The sequence below is a fragment of the Salvelinus namaycush genome, chromosome 13 (assembly GCF_016432855.1).
Source record: "Salvelinus namaycush isolate Seneca chromosome 13, SaNama_1.0, whole genome shotgun sequence".
NCBI classification, from domain to species: Eukaryota; Metazoa; Chordata; class Actinopteri; order Salmoniformes; family Salmonidae; genus Salvelinus; species Salvelinus namaycush.
Window position 1 is genome coordinate 906,987 of NC_052319.1, and position 26,330 is coordinate 933,316.

The 26,330-nt window shown below is 41.2% G+C and overlaps 1 protein-coding gene across 1 annotated transcript in view; it reads right to left on the minus strand.

Annotated features, from left to right (window-relative positions):
• Positions 1-21,157: 21,157 nt before the first annotated feature.
• The window catches only part of LOC120058168 (dachshund homolog 1-like), a 268,628-nt gene continuing 263,455 nt past the window's right edge, over positions 21,158-26,330 (minus strand). The window contains exon 11 of the mRNA XM_039006634.1: positions 21,158-22,974. Within this exon, the coding sequence (XP_038862562.1) occupies positions 22,937-22,974 (38 nt within the window). The 3' untranslated portion in view covers positions 21,158-22,936. The remainder of the gene's footprint in view (positions 22,975-26,330) is intronic.

Genomic DNA, 26,330 nt, shown 5'->3' on the forward strand with positions numbered 1-26,330 from the left:
AATTCTGTGATCTGTCTTTTGCGAGTTTTCAATTGACACAATACCTGTTTGCAAATGTGTCAGCTAGAGATGACGTGCAGGAGTATGGAGGGATGTTACGGATACAGGTATCCTGTGTGTGTGTATCCTGTGTGTGTATTTCTTTTCTCTCCTTCTCCCCTCACAGGTGGCAATCATCATTCACCAATCAGTCGCTAATCAGAAGACACCTGCTCCTTTTCTCTTACCCTATCACATTCCCTTTCCCTTGGTTTAAAAACACTGTCAGTTGTTCTCTCTGGAGCTCAATCTCTCTGTAGATCTCTTGTTTTTGCAACTACATGTCACTTTGTCAGTTACCCTGTGAGTATTGTTTTGTTATGGTGTTTGACTGTTTGTTTGATGGTGGGAGAAGGGGGTACCAAGACAAGTCGCCCATGGGCATACACTACCCGTAGGAATACTTTGTCTAAGAACACTAGTTAGAACTGTGCGGACCACCCACTGTATTTTTGGTTAGTTAGTTAGTTAGTTGTATTGAAGTAGCCTAGTCTAGCTTAGGGGTGTTTTTGGATATTTGTTTCTTTCCTTGGGTCCAGCTCAGCCCCTTTTCCTGCCCCCCCTTTACCGTGTGTTTACAAATAAACCATGAGTGTGTGACGGTAATTTAGTTGTCTGTGGTTATTTCGTTCTCACTGTTACTTTTTCACTACTATAATTTGCATGAGTTATGTTACGGGTCTTGTTACCATCCCCCCCCCTAGACTGCCGGGCCAAAGGGATTCGTAACAAGGGATTTGTAGTCTTGCATGATGCCTACGTTGATGCTAATTAGAGTTTTCGGATCTGAGAGGAAATAGAGCCGAATATATTGATAAGTCACTTAGTCCGAGAGAGATTTACATGGTTATCAAAACATCACGCCAATGTAGGCCTACACAAAACAAAGCCATTATTTTAAATGTTTCTAAAATTCACTATGGGAAAAATTAATGTTGGAAAATCTATTGGAACCATTTCTCTGTTCGACTGCTAGGTTTTATGGGTATTATGACACCTCCACTGTGGGGCTCTATCGCACATTGAAGTGGATTCAACAGGTGACATCAATAAGGGATCATAGCTTTCACCTAGATTCACCTGGTCAGTCTGTCATGAAAAGAGCAGGTGTTCCTAATGTTTTGTACACTCAGTGTAGAAAGTCTTCAGGATATGTTCAATGTGTTTTGTATGATGCACTTTCTTTTGATGCACAAATATATTGTAATACTGTATGATACAGACAGAAGAGTATCAAGAGGTGTGTGTGACAGAATGGCAGTGGGACTGGGGGTACACAGGTGCATACACTAAATGACCAAATGTATGTGGACACTTGCTCATCGAACATCTCATTCCAGAATCATGGGCATTAATATGGAGTTTGTCCCCCCCTTTGCTGCTATAACAACCTCCACTCTTCAGGGAAGGCTTTCCACTTCATGTTGGAACATTGCTGCGGGGACTTTCTTCCATTCAGCCAGAAGAGCATTAGTGAGGTCGGGCACTGATGTTGGGCTATTAGGTCTGGCTCGCAGTCAGCGTTCCAATTCATCTGTTGTACTGCCAGATGGTGACGCATGGTTCATCACTCCAGAGAACTCGTTTCCACTGCTCCAGAGTCCCATGACGGCAGGCTTTACACCACTCCAGCCAACGCTTGGCATTGCACATGGTGATCTTAGGCTTGTGTGTGGCTGCTCGGCCATCGAAACACATTTCATGACGCTCCCGACGAACAGTTACTGTGCTGACGTTGCTTCCAGAGGCAGTTTGGAACTCTGTAGTGAGTGGTGCAACCGAGGACAGAATATGATTTTTTCAGCCCTCGGCGGTCCTGTTCTGTGAGCTTGTGTGGCTTACCACAATAACAGCACTTACAGTTGACCGGGCAGCGCTAGCAGGTCAGAAATTTGATGCACTGACTTGTTTGAAAGGTGGCATCCTATGCCACGTTGAAAGTCACTGAGCTCTTCAGTAAGGCTATTCTACTGCCAATGTTTGTCTATAGAGATTGCATGGCTGTGTGCACGATTTTATACACCTATCAGCAACAGGTGTGGCTGACATAGCCTAATACACTAATTTGAAGGGGTGTCCATTTAGTGTACAGTATATGCTGAAGGAAGTTGCTCAGGGATAGGCAACTAGCCATGGCCCGAACGAGCCATTTTTGTCAAAACGGGTAGTTGGGGGACTGGAAAATAATTATAATCACTTGTATGTCTCAATATGTCTCATCTCTCAATTGTCTCAAGGCTTAATTTAACAAGTGACATCCATAACTGATCATAGCTTTCACCTGGATTCACCTGGTCAGTCCATGTCATGGAAAGAGAAGGTGTTTCTAATTGTTTGTACACTCAGTGTACAGTGCCTTTGGAAAGTATTCAGACCTCTTGACTTTTTCCACATTTTGTTGCGTTAGTCTTATTCTACAATTGATTCAAATATTTTTTTCCTCATCAATCTACACACTATACCCAAATATGACTAAGCAAAAACAGTTTTTTAGAAATGTTGGATAATTTATTACAAATAAAAACATAAATATCATATTTCCATATGCATTCAAACCCTTTACTCAGTGCTTTGTTGAAGCACCTTTGGCAGGGATTACAGCATCCAGTCTTCTTGAGTATGGCACTACGAGCTGTATTTGGGGAGTGTCTCCCATTCTTCTCTGCAGATCCTCTCAAGCTCTGACAGGTTGGAAGGAGAGCTTGCTGCAGAGCTATTTTCGGGTCTCTCCAGAGATGTTCGATCAGGTTCAAGTCCGGGCTCTGGCTAGCCCCCTCAAGGACATTCAGAGACTTGTCCCGAAGCCACTCCAGCGTTGTCTTGGCTGTGTGCTTAGGGTCGTTTTCCTGTTGGAAGGTGAACCTTCGCCCCAGTCTGAGCAGGTCCTGAGCACTCTGGAGCATGTTTTCATCAAGGATCTCTCTGTACTTTGCTCCATTCATCTTTGCCTCGATCCAGACTAGTCTCTCAGTCCCTGCCGCTAAAAAACATCCACCACCACCATGCTTCACCGTAGGGATGGTGCCAGGTTTCCTCCAGACTTGACGCTTGGCATTTCATCAGACCAGAGAATCCTGTTTCCGTGGTCTGAGAGTCTTTAGGTGTCTTTTGGCAAACGCCAAGCGGTTCATCATAAGCCTTTTACTGAGGAGTGGCTTCCATCTGTCCACTCTACCATAAAGGCCTGATTGGTGGAGTGCTGCAGAGATGGTTGTCCTTCTGGAAGCTTCTCCCATCTCCGCAGAGGAACTCTAGAGCTCTGTCAGAGTGACCAAGAACCTACCGGATCAAGGCCCTTATCCCCCAAATGCTCATTTTGGATGGGCGGCCAGCTCTAGGAAGAGTCTTGGAGGTTCCACACATATTCCATTTAGGAATGATGGAGGCCACTGTGTTCTTGGGGACCTTCAATGCAACAGACATTTTTTTGGTACCCTTCCCCAGATCTGTACCTTGACACAATCCTGTCTCGGAGCTCCACGGACAATTTCTTCGACCTCATAGCTTGATTTTTGGTCTGACATGCACTGTGAACTGTGGGACCTTATATAGACAGGTGTGTGCCTTTCCAAATCATATCAAATCAATTGAATTTACCACAGGTGGACTCCAATTAAGTTATAGAAACATCTCAAGGATGATCAATGGAAACAGGATGCACCTGAGCTCAATTTCGAGTCTATTAACAAAGGGTCTGAATACTTATGTAAGTAAGGCAGAGGTAGGACCATGTCATTGTTTTACAAGTCACAAGTTAGTCTCAAGTCTTAGCACTCAAGTCCCAAGTCAAGACAGGCAAATCCGAGTCAAGTCTCAAGTCAAGACCGACAAGTATCAAGTCAAGTCTCAAGCCCTAAACTTTGAGTTTCGAGTCCTAAACAAGTCATAATGTTCTCTTCACCAAATGTAATACCATTTCATATTTTTAACGAGTAATAGTTAGTATATTACATTTACACAAATCATGAATGATTTAAAAAATGTATGTATTACTTTCCAAATAAACGTAATATTTCCATGGAAATACATGGGTAGCCATAAGAAAGACCCCCTGCCCAATAGCGGTCGACTATCGAGGATCGCTATGGGGCGCAATCGGGCGATGTAGGCTTGTACACAATCGCCCAACCTTAACACACACACACACACACACACTGTCTGGTTACAGTAGGCTAACGTATGTCAATGGTTTCAGGAACAGCAGTAACATCAGGCAGGATTTAGGCTACCAACTGCCTTGCCAGTTGTAGCTCAATCTTGGTTGCAATGATCACGTTCCCGCACTGACTGACTATGTGGAGGCTCATTGATTTAATGTTACGGTTGCCAACATGCAAACACTGGCAAAGTTATGAATGATATAGCTGTCGGTTATATTAGCCACGACTTACCGTTCTTTGTGCAGCTTCAAATGTCGAACAAAGTTGGAAGTTGTGGCGCCTCCGTCTGTCATTTTCTTCCCGCATGTTTTGCAAGTTGTAATCCGTTTTTTGTTGATACAGCGTAATCTTTATATCCGAAAATAATAACTTTGGGTATCATCTTTCCAAGGGCTCCATCTGAATTCACTCGCCGACGTTCCTCTGCACTGCCACGCGCAACTTTTTCTCAGCTGGCACAATTTGATTGGCAGCTGTCTGATTCAAACTGTAATCCGTTAAATGAAGAGTTGATGCCCTGCACACCTTTTTAATAGCATCCTTTATAATATTTGGGCTTGGGGAGGATATCAAGTCAGTTCGAGTCAAAAGGCTCAAGTCCAAGTTAAGTCACGAGTCATTGGTGTTAAAGTCAAAGTCCAGTTGCAAGTCATCATATTTGTGATTCGAGTCTGACTCGAGTCCAAGTCATGTGACTCGAGTCCACACCTCTGAAGTAAGGTATCTGTTTTTTATGTTTAATAATTGTCATGCCCTGACCTGAGATATCTCTGCTTTCTTTATATTTTGGTTAGGTCAGGGTGTGACTAGGGTGGATACGCTAGTTTTTGTATTGTCTAGGGGTTTTGTATTGTCTAGGGGTTTTGTATTGTCTAGGGTTTTTGTATGTCTAGGGTTTTGTAGGTTTAGGTATTTGTATGTTTATGGTGGCCTGATATGGTTCCCAATCGGAGGCAGCTGTTTGTCGTTGTCTCTGATTGGGGATCATATTTAGGTAGCCATTTCCCGTTGGTGTTTGTGGGTTCTTGTTCTATGTTTAGTTGCCTGTCTGCACAATTCATATAGCTTCACGTTTCATTCGTTTTGTTGTTTTGTTTGTTCAGTGTTCTTTCTTTAATAAAAGAAGAATGTACGCTTACCACGCTGCACCTTGGTCCGATCTTTATGACGAACGTGACAATAATTTTGCCATAATTTCTAAAAACCTGTTTTTGCTTTGTCATTATGGGGTATTGTGTGTAGTTTGTGGAAAAGTTTGTAGTTTGTGGTCTGAATACTTTCCGAAGGCAATGTATATACATACATACAGTATTTAATAATTATCCCCTTGATATACCACCCTGCATACCACTGCTGGCTTGCTTCTGAAGCTAAGCAGGGTTGGTCCTGGTCAGTCCCTGGATGGGAGACCAGATGCTGCTGGAAGTGGTGTTGGAGGGCCAGTAGGAGGCACTCTTTCCTCTGGTCTAAACAAAGATCCCAATGCCCCGGAGCAGTGATTGGGGACACTGCTCTGTGTAGGGTGCCGTCTTTCGGATGGGACGTTAAACGGGTGTCCTGACTCTCTGAGGTCATTAAAGATCCCATGGCACTTGTTGTAAGAGTAGGGGTGTTAACCCCGGTGTCCTGGCTAAATTCCCAATCTGGCCCTCAACCATCACGGTCACCTAATAATCCCCAGTTTACAATTGGCTCATTCATCCCCCTCCTCTCCCCTGTAACTATTCCCCAGGTCGTTGCTGCAAATGAGAACGTGTTCTCAGTCAACTTACCTGGTAAAAAAAATAACGGATAAATAAAATACCACAACACAGACAGTACTTCCATGTAGAACATAATCCAAATCAATGCACAAGTGGAGGCTCCTCAGAAAAGGAAGGGGAGGACCATCCTACTCAGTGAATTTCAGATTTTATTTAAATTGTGAAACATTTAAAAAGTTGGCCTTTTTTTGATAAAACATTGCTAACTATCTTCACGTCACCAAATACCTGATTAAAACAAACTGCTTTGCAATGAAGATCTAGAGTAGTCTCAACAGCAACCTCTAGGGACAGCTATTTTCCATCCTCTGGCTCCATTTATTTCAATATAAGACCTAGGAGACTCGTGCTCCTTACCACCTTCCATAGACATACATGGTAATTTTGACAACATCCGGAGGAAGTCATCCAACCAACTGACATGTTGTCCATTCAATCAAAGGGTCAGTGAATGAACCTAGTACTACGCATATGAAATTTAGCTTGGTGAGTTGATGACTAAACTGAGATTAAGATAGTGAATAGTGATAGTTGACATTCTTTTCCACATTATTCAATTTAAATTCATTTTTTCAAACTACATGAGATGGGTGAGGTAGAAAATAGTTTTCTTTCTTGGTTTTAGATGTTTATTTTTGTATCGAGTTAGTACAATTTATAAAAATTTGCTTTGCTAACATCAGTAGCTACCAGAGTGCAGTTTTCTCCGACAGAATGGCTAATGGCTAACGCTAACAACAATGTAGTGGATCTTTTGTTAAAGAACCCCTTTCATTGCCCACATCAGATTCAAGCTTCTGGGAAAAAAGCTTTAGTGATCATGTAATTGACGAATGTCTGCATATTCAAAATGCGCAAAACAACGAGAAGGTCAAAAGAGACATGTTAAAAGCAGCTTCCAAGCAGCTTATCAACACTAGAATACTGCATTTTTGGGCAGAGGGAAAGTTCCGCTAACAAGGGCAACTATAAGAAGCTTGTTGAAGAGGTTAATTGGACGTTACAATGCTTTACTTGCTGAGCATATGGAAGCTTCTACTGTCTTCTCTGGGATTTTGAAATCAATTCAGAATGATTTTATAGCTTCCATCGCATCATCCATTAAAAGTGAGATTAAAAGAGAGGTTGATGCAGCACATTTTTCCACATGGCAAATGGATGAAACCACAGACATGAGCTCGGGCCTACAAAGGCAAAACACAGTTACTACAGTTTTGGTCAAATTTGAGTTAAGACTGAAATCAGGCTTTGTAGTATCTGTTTTATCTTGTGACAAAGTGTCCTGGTTCAATTATGTTCTGGCTGAAATTTGCAGTAACTATAAAATCCAAAGTAAAACCAAGACAAATAGCAGTAATTGAAGTTACTGCACTTTAGCCTTGTTCTACTGTGTTCTGACTGCAGTGAACTGCTCTGCCATACAAAGGCAAAGACTATTAACTATGCAAACATTGTAACTGAGAAAATTTGCTTTAAAGTGGATTTGCTGTCCAGCCAAATATGTTGTAGGTAGATAAGTGATAATGCACTGATGTATTATCTTATTATTATGTTTTTTGCATATCAACCAGGACCACTGATTTGACCCCTAAGTCAAATAAATGACCATACAAAGTCAAACAAAAAAAAAACACAAGAAATTTGGATAAACACATTTAGATTGTAGATAATGCACATTTTAAGTGTAAACATTCTGTGTGATGAAAACCTTTGTCCTTACCTTATGGTGAAAAAATGCTTGAGAATTACTACAATACAACATTCAAAACATGAAAACATAACTAAATAAAATCACAGTTGTAATGTTTCCATCAAATAGAAAAACAACAAGAAAGTTGGATAAACACATTTAAATTGTAAATACTGCACTTTGCCTTTGCATTACCCATATACAGTGGTTGTCTCAGTCATACAAACGCAGAGTGCAGTATCTGCATTTTAGTGGTCATAGGTCAAATCAATGGTCATGGTTGATATGGATAGAAAGAGAGAAAGTGAGAGGGAAAAAAATAGAACGAGAGAGAATGATAAAACCTTAATGCGTTTCTCCGGAGAAAGAACCCAGCACATGGCTCCATTTCCGCTGGTGAAGCGGCGAGTTAAAAGGTGGCCCCAGTGCAATGAAACTCAATTTCACGCCACATTATCCCTCCCTGTTCTCTTTCCTGGCCTTCATTTTCATTAAGACCAGATACAATCATAAATTAATAATTACTGTTGAATGTCTAAGCGCAGACCGTCGTCCCGTAGTCTTCGTCTCCACGGCCCTTCATGTTCATGCTTGCAAAATGTTAATTTAGGTAATGTGGCCTGGCCCTTGTCAGATCATTCTCTTTTGTAGTTTCCCTAATACATAATGGCCTATCTGATTAGATGACATTAGGGAGTGTTTTCTGGTCCGATCAAGCTGTACCACCTTCATTCTTCTTCGGAGACTTACACAAGTCAACACAAACAGAGTTACTCTCCGGTAGGATGATCCGCAGCAGGCAAAATTTCACATGGGATGACATATCTGTTGTCCTGGTTCAAGTGACGTAAGATAACCACATTAGAACTAGGGCTCAGATTCAATTCGATCGCGCTTTGTCGGCAATGCATGTATTAAATGCAATGTTTCTGGATTCGCGGAGACCACATTCACGGTAAGGGCTGCATAGGTCGGCTCATTCGGAAATGACCTTAAAATGGAGAATTGTTCAAATCCGTGATCAAATGAAATCCTGGCCTAGTTGAAGACCACTTTCTCAGGATGACATCAACACATCTGAAATTATTTTGTATCTATCTGAAGCTACAACAAATAAATGTCATTTTACAATCAGTACACATATTGACCATGACGTCACAAAATACATCTGTCTGACATCATTGCCTTCAATCTTTCCCACAAGGTTCTGATTATATTTAGGGTATTGGTTGAATTCTGATAATTAAGGTGGGGGTTCAAACAAGCATGTGCCAGAACGACACATTAACCCGCCAAATCCTAGGCACTGTCTCGGGGTCACCAAAATATAGAAGCATTGGAAAACAAGTAAGACACTACTCTCATCTGTTCTCAACAACTCCTAGAGCTGGTTTGTCTAATGACATGTACGTAGACCATTAGAATACGTCAAGTGTCCTTGGCAATAACAACATTTGATTTATATCTACCGTTTTCCTTGTCGCAGAGACATTCGATATTTGACCCTGTCGCTGTGTCCGTTGTCATGGTTACCTGACCGTGATAGCAACAAGACAGTGCAGAAGTAAAAAAAAAAATATCTGGTAGAATGCCCTGCTTTATTTTGTCACACACAACCGTAAGCTATGTTCTGTAAATAGCTTGCCATTACCTTGTAAATAATGATCTTGTAATGAGTTTATTTCCCTGTAATAATTTATAATTAATACATTTCAAAACGTTAATATAAAATACAGAGTAGGTTTAAGTTACCTGTGGCTCATTATTTTAATTACAGAGCCTGGTTTATTGGATTGGTTTATTGGTGTTGAAAGGCATTCTATTTGAACCATCATGCTGCTGATGCCATGCAGACTGTCACATTGTGTTCATACCTTTGCTAATAATGACCAAGTTTGATGTCCGACGACAACAGATAGTTCATGATGTCGCTGAGATGAGTGTCTACAGACAAGTACTGTAAACCAACCTTTAGTTCAAACCATTATACTACAACTAATGCTCAGCTGCCATACATTAACGTGGGCTTTTGAACTAGTCCCACCAAATATTCATCCTCGAACCTTGTGAGTTTTCAATATCTCAGGGGTAAAGGAGAATCACTGGCTTGGAGTCTTACTGAACACTTACCCTCATCTTTATTTAGCCCTGCAGGCAAGCGCAAAACAACATCAAATTGAGCAATGTTAACTTAGGCAAAAGAACAGACAGACAGTGACAGGGTCATGCAGAATAATTGTCTCTGGACGACATCTGTATGGACATGTCTCCATGGCGAGCCAAGCAAATACACCGCACAGCTCGTATTGTAACACAGCCGCTGCTTTGAATATGCAGCCAGGGTGCATAATGAACCTACTTGATGCAACTACAGCAGGACAGTACAACATAACAAATACACGTTTGATATTTAAAGTCTTTGTGCCTTATGGTCATATTTGTACGGAATTGAATTCATTACAAAATGCGCACTGATATGAAACATCTAGCTTCGGGGGCACATTGCTCAGTTGCCAGTGCAGAACAAGGCGTCAAATCGAGAAATGAACAGCATTTCTGACTAATAGATGAGAACAATCTCACTAAGTCAGCGAAAATGAGTGGGGTGTATGGCTACGTCTTAAATGCCACACTATTTACCATAATGTGCACTACTTAGTGCCCTATATACGGAATAAACTGCAATTGGAGACAAACTCATTCTTTTACTGTAGGCATTTCAAAGGCTGGATATATATGACAAGTGTTGGTAAGGGAAAGAATGAATGGGATCATTGGATGGACACAGTGCATGTAATCGCATTGCATAACTTGTTATAACTTCGGTTGAAGTGACAGCAGACACCTTAATGTTGACTTAAAGGCTTTCGGCGACAGGATTGCTTAACTATTTGTGTGTCGCATTGCTCCCTCAAGGTTGATGGAAACTTAAACGTTTTTTAAAAAGAAGAGAAAAGCTTGAAATGTTTCAGACCTTGAATTTTTTTTTTACAATACTGTGTTGAATTATGCAGCGATCAGTCAACTATTAATCTCTGTGGCTGTGTTACAGCCATGCATTTAAAAAAAATGGGACCAGGCCAAGCAATGCTGTGTCAACACATTCCTCTAAGAATTGCTTACAAGAGAAATGTGTCTCTCAATGTCGATTCAATTTTTCTCCTTACAAGTTTAGAGTGGTGTACCTGTTACAGATCAACGGTCACAGTTAATGATTCCAATCAAATAAAAAATGGAAAGTTACAGTAATTAACAAAGGCAACTTAGGGAAGCATGATGCTACCAGGGGTATGTACTCATTAGTGCACACCGTAGCAAAAGTTTTGCAACAAAAACAAGAGGTTTTTTTAAATGTACAATCCCTCTCCGTTTCAGCCTGTTTGCTTCCATTTAGTTCCTAGTACACCCGTCACATTGTAATACAATTTTCTACCTGACAATGATTGGTCCATGTTATGTTGTCATGTATCCCTGGATGTTTTTGGAGTTCTGTTCTTCTGCTTGGGAATACATCCCCATACTCAAAGGAAACAGAATGAGGTGTGGGCCTACTCAGTGTAGATAAGCATCTGGTGGGGTTGTGTGCAACCCCCAATCAGAGTGTGGCAATGTGTACCTATCAGGTACTGTATAAAGAGCCGGAGTGTGGGCTGCTATCATTCTGTGTCTGACGCTGAATGGAGGTTCATGCCTATCTCCAAGCTCCCATCAGTAATGTAGTACACTGTAAAAAAATATATATATTCAGTGGCTTAGTAAATATTACCCCCTAAAATGCAGGTTTCTGGTTTTACTTCAAGATTTGAATACCTTACTTGATTTTTTGTTAGATTTTTTGTACTTTTTACCCTTATTTTGTGAGATCAAATTGGTGGTTACAGTCTTGTCCCATCACTGCAACTCCCGTACAGACTCGAGAGAGAGAGAGAGAGAGAGAGAGGCGAAGGTCGAGAGCCATGCATCCTCCGAAACACGACCCCACCAAGCCACACTGCTTCTTGACACACTGCTCGCTTAACCCAGAAGCCAGCCACACCAATGTGTCAGAGGAAACACTGTACAGCTGTCGACCATAGTCAGCGTGCATGTACCCGGTCCGCCACAAAGAGTCGCTAGAGCACGATGGGACAAGGACATCCCGGTCGGCCAAACCCTCCCCTAACCCGGACAACGCAGGGCCAATTGTGAACCGCCTCATGGGTCTCCCGGTCGTGGCCGGCTGCAACACAGCCTGGGATCGAACCAGGGTCTGTAGTGATGCCTCGAGCACTGCGATGCAGTGCCTCAGACTGCTGTGCCATACCTTACTTTATTTTGATGTGTATAAAAAGAATGACATTTGAAAATGCATATTCAATTCATTATACTATGTTTAATTTACTCAATGTTAATAATATTTACTCTCAATTTAAGAATTTGTAGTTTTTGCAACAACTTGCCGTGGCAATTTTCTTTTGAGGATTGTGGGTAATTCAAAATGTTTAGAATGTATGATACTTTTACACAATGTAACATGCATGTTTGAAGAAAGAAAAGCATATTTCTATATTAGTATTAAGCAGCGTGTTATACTATGAGGTGTAATGGATCATGATGAACGGATATCAAAACCGTTAGACAAATGGACGTTCAAAGACCATTACAACTGGGTCAAAAAAGCACAACTGCATATCAATCTGAAAGGAAAACTCCATATTTTGGCATTATATAAACAATGGACTAATGAAACAAATAGCTAAACATGGTTTCTGGTGGACAGAACATTCAAAAAAATCGAGATCATGAGTTTGAATGAAAATGAAAATCCCTGCACAATTTCAATCCACCATTGATTTAATAAAGCAAAGAAACCAGTGTTATCAATTCAATAAAATGAGTAAATCATTTAAAGAAGCAACCTACGTTTATTTACTGTTTTCAAACCAAAGAGGCATTTGTTAATTACTGAATTTGTTGATGTAGATGGCGCCGACAGACACGTACACCCTGTTTCAAACTCTTAGTCAACTTTGCAGTATTTTTTTGTATGTGTTATTTCTTACAGTGCCTTCAGAAAGAATTCATACCTCTTGACTTATTCCAAATTGTTATGCGTTACAGCCTCACCTATTTACACTACCGGTCAAAAGTTTTAGAACACCAACTAATTCAAGGTTTTTTCTTAATATGTTACTATTTTCTACATTGTAGAATAATAGTGAAGACATCACAACTATGAAATAACACATATGAAATCATGTAGTAACCAAAAAAGTGTTTTTTAGAAATTGTTGCAAAAACTGAAATATCACAGTTACATAAGTATTCAGACCCTTTACTCAGAGGCAATTTTGGCAGTGATTACAGCCTCGAGTCTTCTTGGGTATGACGCTATAAGCTTGGCACACCTGTATTTGGGGACTTTCTCTCATTCTTCTCTGCAGATCCTCTCAAGCTCTGTCAGGTTGGATAGGGAGCGTCGCTGCACAGCTATTTTTGGGTCTCTCCAGAGATGTTCGATCGGGTTCAAGTCCGGGCTCTGGCTGGGCCACTCAAGGACATTCAGAGAGTTGTCCCGAAGCCACTTGGCTGTCTTGGCTGTGTGCTTAGGGTCATTGTCCTGTTGGAAGGTGAACCTTCACCCCAGTCTGAGGTCCTGAGCGCTCTGGAGCAGGTTTTCATCAAGCATCTCTCTGTACTTTGCTCCATTCATCTTTGCCTCGATCCAGACTAGTCTCCCAGTCCCTGCCGCTAAAAAACATCCACCACCACCATGCTTCACTGTAGGGATGGTGCCAGGTTTCCGCCAGATGCGACGCTTGGCATTCAGGCCAAAAAGGACAATCTTGGTTTCATCAGACCAGAGAATCTTGTTTCTCATGGTCTGAGAGTGTTTAGGTGCCTTTTGGCAAACTCCAAGCAGGCCTTCATGTGCCTTTTTACTGAGGAGTGGCTTCCGTCTGGTCAATCTACCATAAATGCCTGATTTCTGGAGTGCTGCAGAGACGGTTGTCCTTCTGGAAGCTTCTTCCATCTCCACAGAGGAACTCTGGAGCTCTGAGTGACCATCCGGTTTTTGGTCACCTCCCTGACCAAGGTCCTTCTCCCCCGATTGCTTAGTTTGGCTGGGCGGCCAGCTCTAGGAAGAGTCTTGGTGGTGGCAAACTTATTCCATTTAAGAATGATGGAAGCCACTGTGTTCTTGGGAACCTTCAATTTTGCATAAATGTTTTGGTACCCTTCCCCAGATCTGTACCTTGATACAATCCTGTTTCGGAGCTCTACGGACAAATTCCTTCAACCTCATGGCTTGGTTTTTGATCTGATGTGCACTGTCAACTGTGGGACATTATATAGACAGGTGTGTGCCTTTCCAAATCATGTCCAATCAATTGAATTACCACAGGTGGACTCCAATCAATTTGTAAAAACATCTCAAGGATGATCAATGGAAACAGGATGCACCTGTGCTCAATTTCGGGTCTCATAGCAAAGGGTTTGAGTTTGAATACTTATATAAATAAATATTCAAACATTATGTGCAATCATTTCTAAAAACCTGTTTTCGCTTTGTAATTATGGGTTATTGTGTGTCTGATGATGACATAAAAATAAAATCCATTTTAGAATAAGGCTGTAACATTAAAAAAAATGAAAGGGGTCTGAATACTTTCCGAATGCACTCTCCTGTTGCACTGGGCCTGTTTATATATTGAATATGAAATCGGAGGGCAGAAATTATTAATTATTACCAGCAGCAGTGATGTATCCTAAGAAGGAGATGGTGGAGAGATGGAATTCACATTTTTCTCCTTTAACAAAAAGCGGATTCTCTAGGAGACACTTGAGGACTTGTCGGACGTGGAGACCTTGGGCCATGAAAACCCCAATACCACGGGTACCTGAGGAGACTTGATGAGCATGAACTGCATAGACTCACTGTGGTTCCCTGACAGGCAGCTTGATAGGACTAGTATTGTGGTTGACTCTGCCTATAGTGCGCCCATCCAGCGCACTGATGTTGATGGGAATGGAGAGGGGCTGCCCAGCTCTGACACCAGGGTAGTGTCCATAAACCTCTCATCAACCCCAGAGTCAATGAGTACTTAGAGAGATTTCGACTGGTCGCCCCACAGCAGGATGGCATGGAGAGGGGTGTGAGTAAGGGGAGAAGGAAAATTCTCTGTATGGCCCACCAGTGTACTTGTACCTACTGATGAGCCTGGTCTTTTACTGGACAGGTAAATACGTAACGACCGGTAGTCCTGCAACACAGACAACTCTTGGTGTTAAATCTGCGTAAACGTTCGGCTGGAGACAACCTAGCTCTGCCAAGTTGCATCGGCTCCGGAAGAGGCGAGTCGGGAGACCTCGGAGACTCTCGGGGGAACTCGGGTAACCTCGGATTCTCTCGGGAACGTTGATGCCGGGGACTTCCGGGATTGCCCGGAGGCAAGGTGGAATCGTTGGGCAAGTGAGTGGGACCAGAATCAGACTTCCTCTCCCTCCTACATTCCCGTAGCCGCCCATCGATCCAGATGGTCAAGGCGATAAGCGAGTCGAGATCCCGTAGGCAGCTCCTGGGCTGCGAGCTGGTCTTTAATAATCCGTGAAGGAACGTGTCGAACAGGGATTCTGGGTTCCAGCCGGGGTGGCCTGGAGAGATGCGCTGTTGACAGCGGGGTTACTAAGTGGCTGGGAGGTTACTGTCGTGGCTGGCTGCCTCACAGACAATCAGCAGAATTGCTCCAGCAATGTATTCAAGGCATGGTCATGGCGTTCCACCAAGGTCTGGAATGCTTCCATAAGACCTCGAAGTAACTCCTCGTGTCTCCCAATGGTGGCTCCTTGGGAGGAGACGGCGTTGCGGAGCTGGTCCGAGTCTGCTGGGTCAGTCATGGCCAGTTCGTACTATCAGGACTCAGAATAAGACCCAGATGCAGACAGTTCAAATCACAGATTTTTTAAATACAAAACAGGGGGTAGGCAAACAACAGTTCAAGGGCAGGCAGAGGTCAGTAATTCAGGGCAGTGTCAAAAAGGTACAGAACGGCAGGCAGGCTCAGGGTCAGGGCAGGCAGAATGGTCAAAACCAGAAGAACTAGAAAATAGGGACTAAAGAGAACAGAAGTATGGGAAAAACACGCTGGTAGGCTTGACGAGACAAGACGAACTGGCAACAGACAAACATAAAACACAGGTAAATGCACAGGGGATAATGGGAAAAATGAGCGACACCTGGAGGGGGGAGGAGACAAGCACAAGACAGGTGAAACAGATCAGGGTGTGACACCCACTCACTACAAAGATATGTGCCCTTCCTAACACAGTTGCTGGAGAGGAAGGAAACTGCTCAGGGATTTCACTATGAGGCCAATGATGATTTTAAAACAGTTACAGTGTTTAATGGCTGTGATAGGAGATAACTGAGGATGGATCAACAACATTGTAGTTACTCCACAGTACTGACATAATTAACAGAGTGAAAAGAAGGAAGCCTGTACAGAATTAAACTATTCAAAAATATGCACACAAGGCACTAAGGTAATAAAAATCAACAGCTCTCAAATGACCTACTCACTTTAGTGTTAAATTACTTGAGGTATTTTCTGAACAGCTTCTCACTTCTTTGTTTCTCAAGTTGTCATTTCGACCACATGTTACACACTAATTTGTCGCAAAAAATGACAGTTGGAACTCCACAACAGAAAATATGTGATTCTTGTTGCTAGGCTAACAGTTAGTGTTTTTACGGTTTGCGCGCGCCTTCATCCAAAAAGGGAATACAAAAAATTATAGTGTCTGAAAGAATTATATGGATTTAATATTTGTCAAATTATTGAGCATGTACTCAAAAGTCAAATAAGCATCAGAAATGTTATTAATTTAACATATGAAAATGCATATCAAGATCCTGATATGGGCCTCAGCCAAAAAATATGCATTGTATGTGCTGAGAAAATATGCTACTCATCCATATATTTATATGAGTCCATATCCAGCCATAGGAAATGTCCATGTGTGATATTCGGAGTAATCCCAATATCATGTCTAAAAGACACATCTGGAATCAGAATTTGTCAGGATATATTGCGTATTCACAAAACTCCAAATATGTTTTTGGAAATGGTCTGCATTCTCTAGATTACCAAAAACGTGTCATGTAAAGACATCCCGTGATATGGACCCTTTCGCCAAGTGTGTGGCCAAACACATGGGCAACCTGCAGTTTAGAGTCTGGGAGAAGATTAATGAGATTGGGACCTACACGCCCTTGATTCTGGACCCCAACACTTCCCAACACCATCTCATCCTGTCTGAGGATCTGACCAGTGTGAGACAGTGACAAAGACAGTAATGATGAGATTGATCAAACACAGCATCTTCCTGACAACCCAGAAAGGTTTGATACCTTTAAAATGGTCCTGGGCTCTGAGGGCTTTGACCGGGACACACAGCTGGGACATTGAGGTTGGGGACAATACTCAATGGTCATCGGGTGTGATGACAGAGTCTGTCCAGAGGACGGGAGAAGTAGAGAGTGGGTACTGGCAATTACGATTCATTGGTGAATACGATACACATTCCACAGTAGGGTCAGCCACTCAGCTTACAGTGTGACTAGCCAACTAAATTCAATTCCACAATTTACGATGGAGTTGAGCGGCGACTGGTGTGGGCGGACTTGAGCGCAGACGTCACATAAAATGTACTTTTTTTATCAAAAACGACTGAACGCACCCAAAGAATAGCCTGCAATTACAATTATGGGCACACCCGAAGAATAGCAGCAAATTACAATTGCGGGTTATTGTTTGGATGCTGAAATCAGTAGTTTTTTGTCAAATGTAGTCGGATCTCGAACACCATCGTAAATCTTGGAGTTTAATCGGCTACACTGGGACAGAAGTATGCTGTCATTGTATGACGCTGATTACGATATACATCTACACATGTTCATACACAAGTCCACTGAGAGTCTTTCCTTTTTTCTTAAATGGGTGTAAACTCCACCCACTGAGGATCTTACCAGTGAAGACCTCTGTAGACAAAGAAGATCATGTAAAAATGAAGGAATATGATTCTGAAGACAGTGAAGAATATTATAAGACGGCGACAGTGACTGTTCAATATTCGATCATGAGGCTGAGTATAATAGATTCCCTGAAGAACGTGATGATGAAACCCACTGATATACCATTGAAGAGGATTGATTATATATCAATGTCGAATCATATCGTTCTGCCAGTGGAACTGCACAGTTAAAGTTAATATGGTTTCTTTCTATTTTAGTAAAGACTTACTCTAAGGGCTCTATGTACTTTAATACCGGATGTGGAAAGTGTTTTGGTGGCTTTTAGGAAGAAACTGCAATGGTGGCAGGTTATAACGTAAATGTGACTGAACAAAATTAACTTGAGAGCCATCATATCATATCATTTTAAAATGTCTAACTTAGTTATATAATAAAGAGTGACACATTTTACAACCCCACAGTAACATTAAGCTGTATGCATCCCAGTTGTAAGGAATATGGTGGGTATTGTGTTCAGCTTCATGATTCCATGTATAATTTGCTGAAAGGGAAGTACAAAGGCAGAAGTTCATTTTACGGCTGAATATTTTGAATTAGTGTAACGCACTTTAACACATGAAATCATTTATTTACATTTTAAAGGAGCCTGGTCTGATCCTCATTTACACATATTCTATTATATTCTATTATAGGGTAACACTATGAATATAAAAACACACAAGTGCCTAAATTGGAACGCAGTGGCTGTACAGTAACATGCTATACATGACGTCAGAGCTCCGGTTTTTCCGCTTCACAGCGCTGTATGGGTTTTGACTGAGAGCCATTATAAACTTCAGCACAGCGCGACAAGGAGCCCCCATCCCTCCCGCTAATTGGGCTACTTTTGCACTTTCGCACTTTTGATGTTGTCTGAGTGAGGAAAAGGCTGTAAATCGAGAGAAGTCAATGTGTTCTGAAAGATGAGACGCTGAGGATTATAATAAATACCGGTTTGGGATGGGGCCACAGTGTCTCCTGACCCCTCCTGTCTCAGCCTCCAGTATTTATGCTGCAGTAGTTTATGTGTCGGGGGGGGGGCTAGGGTCAGTCTGTTATATCTGGAGTATTTCTCCTGTCTTATCCGGTGTCCTGTGTGACTTTAAGAATGCTCTCTTTAATTCTCTCTTTCTCTCTCTCTCTCGGAGGACCTGAGCCCTAGGACCATGCCTCAGGACAACCTGGCATGATGACCCCTTGCTGTCCCTAGTTCACCTGGCCGTGCTGCTGCTCCAGTTTCAACTGTTCTGCCTGCGGCTATGGAACCCTGACCTGTTCACCGGACGTGCTACCTGTCCCAGACCTGCTGTTTTCAACTCTCTAGAGACAGCAGGAGCGGTAGAGATACTCTCAATGATCGGCTATGAAAAGCCAACTGACATTTACTCCTGAGGTGCTGACTTGTTGCACCCTCGACAACTACTGTGATTATTATTATTTGACCATGCTGGTCATTTATGAACATTTGAACATCTTGGCCATGTTCTGTTATTATCTCCACCCGGCACAGCCAGAAGAGGAATGGCCACCCCTCATAGCCTGGTTCCTCTCTAGGTTTCTTCCTAGGTTTTGGCCTTTCTAGGGAGTTTTTCCTAGCCACCGTGCTTGTACACCTGCATTGCTTGCTGTTTGGGGTTTTAGGCTGGGTTTCTGTACAGCACTTTGATATATCAGCTGATGTAAGAAGGGCTATATAAATACATTTGATTTGAAACAAGCAAACCATACATCCGTGTCCAAATCTGCATTTCATATTTCCATATTATCGCTATGTTTGATCCACAGTTACAAGGATGACATGCGTTATACATTGAGTTGTCCTGAAGAGAATGAGCCTTTGTTTCTCATATTGTGAAGAAAATTTGCTGCGCCACACACACTTGAATGCACTGAATCCTTGTCTGAAGTGCCTTTTGAAAGCCTAACACTGTAGTATCTTATTTTACAACTTAGCTAGCCATGTTGGCAATAGAATACGCTTTCAAATGATGCCCACCTGACCCAGATTGCGATTTATAATGGAACATTTTTGGATTGCGTAAACAAAACCAGTAATTGTGTGATGATGGGGACGCAGGCTGTGTTCCAAACAAAAATCTGTGCTTGCTTCAGTTGCTCAATGGAAAAGCTAGGAGAGCTCAAATAAGCAAGCGCCTTATAGTTGAAGTCTCTTTACTTTACATTTTCTTGTCTTTGTACCTGGATTGTATACCTTAGACCCACTTTTACAAAACTTTAAATATAATTGTCATCGATGAATACAAAATTCACTGTAAAGTGTTTAGTTCACAGAACATCAACACGTTGTTTTCATCAGAAGACAAGAAGTTGCAAATGTTTCTGGCAATCAATAATACTACTGCACAAAATTGTAAATGGATTATCAGTAGTCAATAATGTAAAATATAGGGAACGTTCTAGGGCTCTATTCAATCCGCATCCGGGACAGGCACATTTCAATTATTTTTTCCCCAACATCGTGGACATGCAGAGATGCAGAGAATGGAATTGGGTTACTACTTCTAACGAAATTTGGGTTACTCCTAAATCATCATCCCCAACATCGTAACCTTCTATTACAGACCTTTGCTTTGGTGTGGAATTTGGCCTATATGTTCATATCATTTGCGTTCCTCCACTGTATTCACCTTTCCTTATTTCTATTGGGAATTATGTTACTGCTTACCGATGAAAAGTCTATACAAACCTATGAGCAGACTAGCCTTTTAATTGAATACATGGAATTGGATTGTGATGATACTGATGAATGAATCCGGCACACTTTGCTTATTTTCTATTTTGGTTTTGATCAGGGATTATATTTGATTTGTTGTATATTAAATTGTTTGATGAAATATGCTTAAAAGTAGAGAAATTTCCCATAATTCTGCAAATGTATATCATTTTGTATCTAGTCGAACCCGGGTCCAGTGATTGTCAAGCCGACACCGTTGCGCCGAGAGGTCCGAACCTGTGTGAGGTTTCTAGGTGTTGGGTTAAGGTTGCTACATTACGACCTTCCTTTGGGAGAGTGTCCCCACACTTCTCTACACCATGTCCCTCATGGGTACACACCTCTACAATGGCCTCACGGGCGCCATTTCACTTGTGACACCAATGTAGAAAATTTAGGTGGACGGTAGCCCCGACTGGATCTTAAACCCGGGTTCAGCGACTGACAATACAACACCTTAACCATTATGCCAAGAGGTCCGCTAGGTGTTGGGTTAAGGTCACTACAATATTAATAGTCCATGCAGAGAAATATTGTGACGCTATCAACAAATCTACTTCTTCTGTCTTGGTGCAGGTTCTGCCTGCATTTTGGTTTCGTACAAATGACAAGTAAAAATGGTGTGGTATCTACTGTGCAGGTTCAAATGAATCAGGCCCAGTCTTTGGGCAACAAAATTATTTAAATTAACTCACATTGGTTATCATCAACATTTGAAGTTTATTTAAAGTTGAAGTACAATGAAGTGTGCTATGCGTAGCTATATGTAAGTTACTAGCGACAGGTCAACAATAAACATCGCAACAAACTTTCAAAGTAAAATAAAGTGTGAACATGGGGACAGACACTCTTTTCCTTACATTTTTTCAAACACATAGCCTGTTCCTGTTACAGTACATGACAGAAATCAGCTCCTGTCTCGGGAATTAACTTTTACATACTGCATAAGAGTTGACTCACCTGATGTGCAAAACTATTGAACCTTCAGCTTGAATACAAATGAAGCACATCTCTCCATAAAGTAAAATGTCTTCTTTTTGCTGCATCATGATTGCATTAACATACTGTACATCACTGATTTTGTGAGGGAACTTTGCTTGAGTTATCAAACCAATATTCTACAACGGAGAGGGTCGGTTAATTGTTTCCGATAGTCATTCTATCTGGTCCATTGTCTGTACACATGTAGGATCTTAATTTGATCACCCTGTTGTTGCACTAAATGTCCTGCACGGCATGAAATAGTTTAAAACTTTAAAATGTTGGACTTGATTTGCACAAACCAAAAATGTATCAACCCCATACAAAAATGTCAATTCATTATAATCAACATAATAATTCACATTTCCTTTATCTGCAGTATTATTTTCCTGCTGTGGGAAACTGGTCAAATTAAGATCCTATATCTGTATGTGACTTCTGAATAAATTGTCTTGAAAGAGGAGATTCGTTACCAAGTGATAATATGTGATTACCAACAGTCCATGTAACAAGTTAATAGCCACACATTAGGAACAAAGGTGTCTGGGAAACTATCTTTTAAAAAGTGTCCATATAAAAAACAGTATTACCTGTTGCAAAGGGTTACTATTGACAGCAAAAGTTATTGGAAGGCAAAATGTTTGAGGTGTACATTTTCGAAAACAGTTGGGCTTAAGTGAATCAACCCTACAAATTTGTTCAGCACAATATAGGATTTAAATATCATAATTCCAGGACAAACATTTACATGCCTGCATGCTTTCTCACCAAAATGGCAGGTATTTGAAAGAATGGTGGCTCAGAAACAAAACAAAAACAAACTATAAATTCATATAAATGTCGGTATTGTCTTCCTAATAGATCTACTGCATACCCAATACCACCTCTTAACTTTATACATATACCATATTGATAGAGTGAGCTATCCTATCATTATCGTCAGTTCTGGTATATACAACAATAGTAAAAAGGATACTTGATTGTATTTTCTTATAATTTAGAAAACATTCAAATCAAATCTCAGTCGTCTCTTTTGATCAACATACGGATAAATTATATATTTTGTCACATGTTCTTTCCAAGCTTTATATTTTGGAATTAAACTTGAAATACAAAAAAAAAACTCTGAGTCTGACCATGTTCAAAGCTTTCTCGCTGGTTGAAATACAGTATAAAAAATCGTCAGTGCTGTGAATTTATCTGAGACATTACCAACAGTGTACCCCTTGGTAATTTTTTACTGTGCTAAAAATGTGTTTATACTTAGAAAACGACCCACCTCAATGCATCCAAACCTGCTTCAGCTACTATATTATGTTGATATCTGTAAGAAAAAGTGTTCTAATTCTACATTCAGACACAACCCTTCTCCGGCGCTTGGCCAAACACACTTCCATTGACTGCTACAGTAAACATAGCGAAACTTGTTTTCTGCTACTAAATCTGCCTGGATAAGGGCTCTTGAGTATCTTCATGGGATTGTTTCCCCCTTCAGCTCTCCTCGTCATCTTCTTATCAGTACATCACTGCGGTTTTCAAGAACAGTCTTCCATCTGGGAAAAAAAAATACAAAGGAGACAAGGATTAGCAATAGCGTACTGGCCATGCTGACTCAACTTGGAAATATGGTGTTTCGCTCTATCCTTATAGTCCACAAAAACACACACTGGTTGCTAACTTGTGATAGGTTTCCTCACAATAAGCTAACTCCATAGTTTCTGAAACAAAGACCTAGGCGCAAGAGTACTAGGCCTGGGAAGGATGTCAGATTCTCTTGGACATTTCGAAAGCGTAACCAAAAAATGTTCTGTGGAAACGGAAGTGATGTCACCACATTCCATTTTCGAATCTGTCCCAGCTGATGCCGGGAACTTCTACAGACGTTTAAGCTGGAGCATTGATACATTATGGGAGGCAACCTGTCTGTCTGAAGAGACTACTAACTTAATAATAACGATACATTAATTGTTTGAAGAGGTGTATTCTGATTTGACAAAATCTGGAAAAACATCAGAAAATACGATCTGAAATCTTCCAACGCACATGGGACTACTTGTAAGAATAGATAATACACAACGCAGAGGACTAGAGGTCAATAGAGAATTAACGATCAATGGAAATAGTTGTTTTTCAGTTCAACATCTGGTTAGAATCTGTGTAGGGGTTTCAGTCCTGGACGCATAGCTACATGTGGCAAGATCTCATTGGTCTGAATTGTTTATACATTAAGCCTGAAACAGAATACTTGTTATTTGGCCATTGGCCAAATTTTACTGCAAGAAACTCTAATTGGTCAACAACAGGCTAGGGTTGTTGGTTATAAAATTACATCCTGTCACTTTGTTCTGTGGAGAATCATTGAGGACAGGGAAGAATGAACATCGACCATCTACTTCCCAGCATAACAACTATTATTTAGTATTTTTGAATAAACCTATTTTTCTCCCCCTGATTTGCTTTGGGGTCTGTGTTATTGAAGAATAACATCAACTGCTAACATACTCTTATCCAATACTCTTCCAATGTCCCTATTTTCTGGACAATTTAAGTTACTCGAGCATATCACCACTCACAATTGTAGATTTAACAACAGATATGAATATTGTTTGTCCTACAACGTCAAGTCTATAATTATAGCTTAAATGATGTGCATGATCTGTTGGAACAAGCTGCGGAATCGAGCAGTAGCAGTTGAAGAGACTCCTTATGCCAGTGTTTCTCTGCCTCATGAATTAAAATAGGGAAGTAAAACCAGGCCAATACAACCATCTACATATTTAATCATTGACAAAGGCAAATTGTATGAGGAACCGCAATATTCAACACTGCCTGCTTGCACAATTGCACGTCACATGTGTTTAAGACATCTCAATTGACATGCTTGTTTGAACATAATATTGCACTTATGATGTAAAGCGCTTTACAAATGACACTTCCTGTACAGAAGGAGTGTTTATTGAAAAAGGCAGAGTCATTCTTCTCCAATGCTATCTCCAGACACCTTCAACCTAACGAGCTTTGTCCATTTTCAAAGAACACTCATATCTTAGTGGTATGCACAAACGAGCAGCGCTGCCTCCGATGCAGGGCTGGTAAAAGCATTTGTTAAGCGCAGCTCAGGAGCATGACGTTTTATTACCCCGGTATTACTGTGCTTTAAGCAGCCCTTTCCTCTCTCTTGCAGTGGACCTAAATAATTCAATTTAATAGGGAAAAGCACACCAAAAGACTAAGTGGCGACAGCTTGAGGAGAGTGATGTGTTGCTGCTTGACACAATGTCAGACCCGAGACATAGAGAGACATCGGGGTGGAAACGGTACGTTGGTTAGCGACTTTCAAGAGATTTACAGAGTTCTCGTGACATACTTTGCCCATAGCTGGTTACAATCACAAACACTTCATTCACATTTATTGATCTTCTGTAATCTCACTATTAAACCATTTAACATTTGCCTCTTAAGGCCTGTGACCCACTGGCAATATTCTAAGCCATATATGAATCAGAAAAGCATCTGTTTCTATCCCAAAAAATACAATACAACACAATGACAACCTTCCGCCATTCGCATTTTTGATTAGTACACGTTCTCGCCTATGGTAGGACAGCAACCATCTCTGCAGCATGTACCTAACCACCCCGGCTTCTGTCGTCAATGCATCAGTGTGCTGTATGTTTATCAAAAGCTGGATGGAAAAATAGCAAAGGCTTGTTGTGGGAATGTGGGAGGGGGAGACAAACACAGGGGCTAATTATCCGGCACTGCCGTGGGTCTCTGAGGCATTGCACTCTGGCTGCCTCTATTCAAGCAATATTGCAGAGTTATGTGTAAAAGTAACTACAGTGTGAATGCAAAGGGCTAAAAATAACAGAGATAGAGGAAGGGGTGGATGGGGATGAACTCATTCACCTCCATGGCGGTGCCACCACCGCCACAGCCAAAGCCAGGCGAGATGAGATGCCATGTATATCACCTTTCTCTGTCAGTCTCTCTCTGCCTGTCTTTGTGAATGTCTGTATGTCTGCCTGCCTTCCTGTCTGTCTGATCGGCTTTACCTTCACAGATGTTCATAGGGATGATAGTCAATATGGTAAGGGAAGGCGGAAGTGTGGCTGATGATCACTTTTGATAAGTTGTGAAGTAACATATCAGGTATTGTAGTGTTCAAACCATCACAATGCTCAACATTTGAATGTTCAGGAAAGGATTAAGAAATACATTTTTGACACAAGGATCTCTCTGAAATTGTTGAGACACCATTTTTAATTTGGGCAAATAAATTGGTGGAACTTCTTCCATGTTCGTTCTGTTTTAATTAACTGCCACAGTTTGCAATATTACTTCAAATGTTGAAACATACTGATTTACATTTTTGAGTGAGAAAAATCTGTGACATCTTGACACGTTGTTTTAGGAAAGAAAGCCTCATATTTAGTTTTTTACTTTAGCCATTTTTGTATTCAAATCAAGATGAAAAGTTCATTAAAGAGGATAAATATTTTATTAGATGCCAAATAAAACAGATATTTTTTCTTCTTCTCTCAGCATAAAATTCCTTTGAAAAATTAATGAATACATGTAAATTATGCAAAATATGCCCATGCAAATATTTTATGAAGACAATTAAGGGATCCATTAATTACGGTATTTTTTGCTTCACTGACATTCATTCATTTAATTAGAATTTCACTTTAACTGTTTGGATGTTTAATCTCGCAACAAATAACTTTATGTCTCGGCGCAGGTTCGTGTGAACTTGCCGAACACATCGAAGGGCAAGCAGGCGGGAACCAGAGAGGAGATACTGGGGAAGATATTTACGTGCACTCCGTCACCATGGCGTTAGAGCCAGGAGAGAGCTTCAGTCCCAGTAGCATGGCTGCCTGCTAGCTGCTACAAAAGCCAGAGC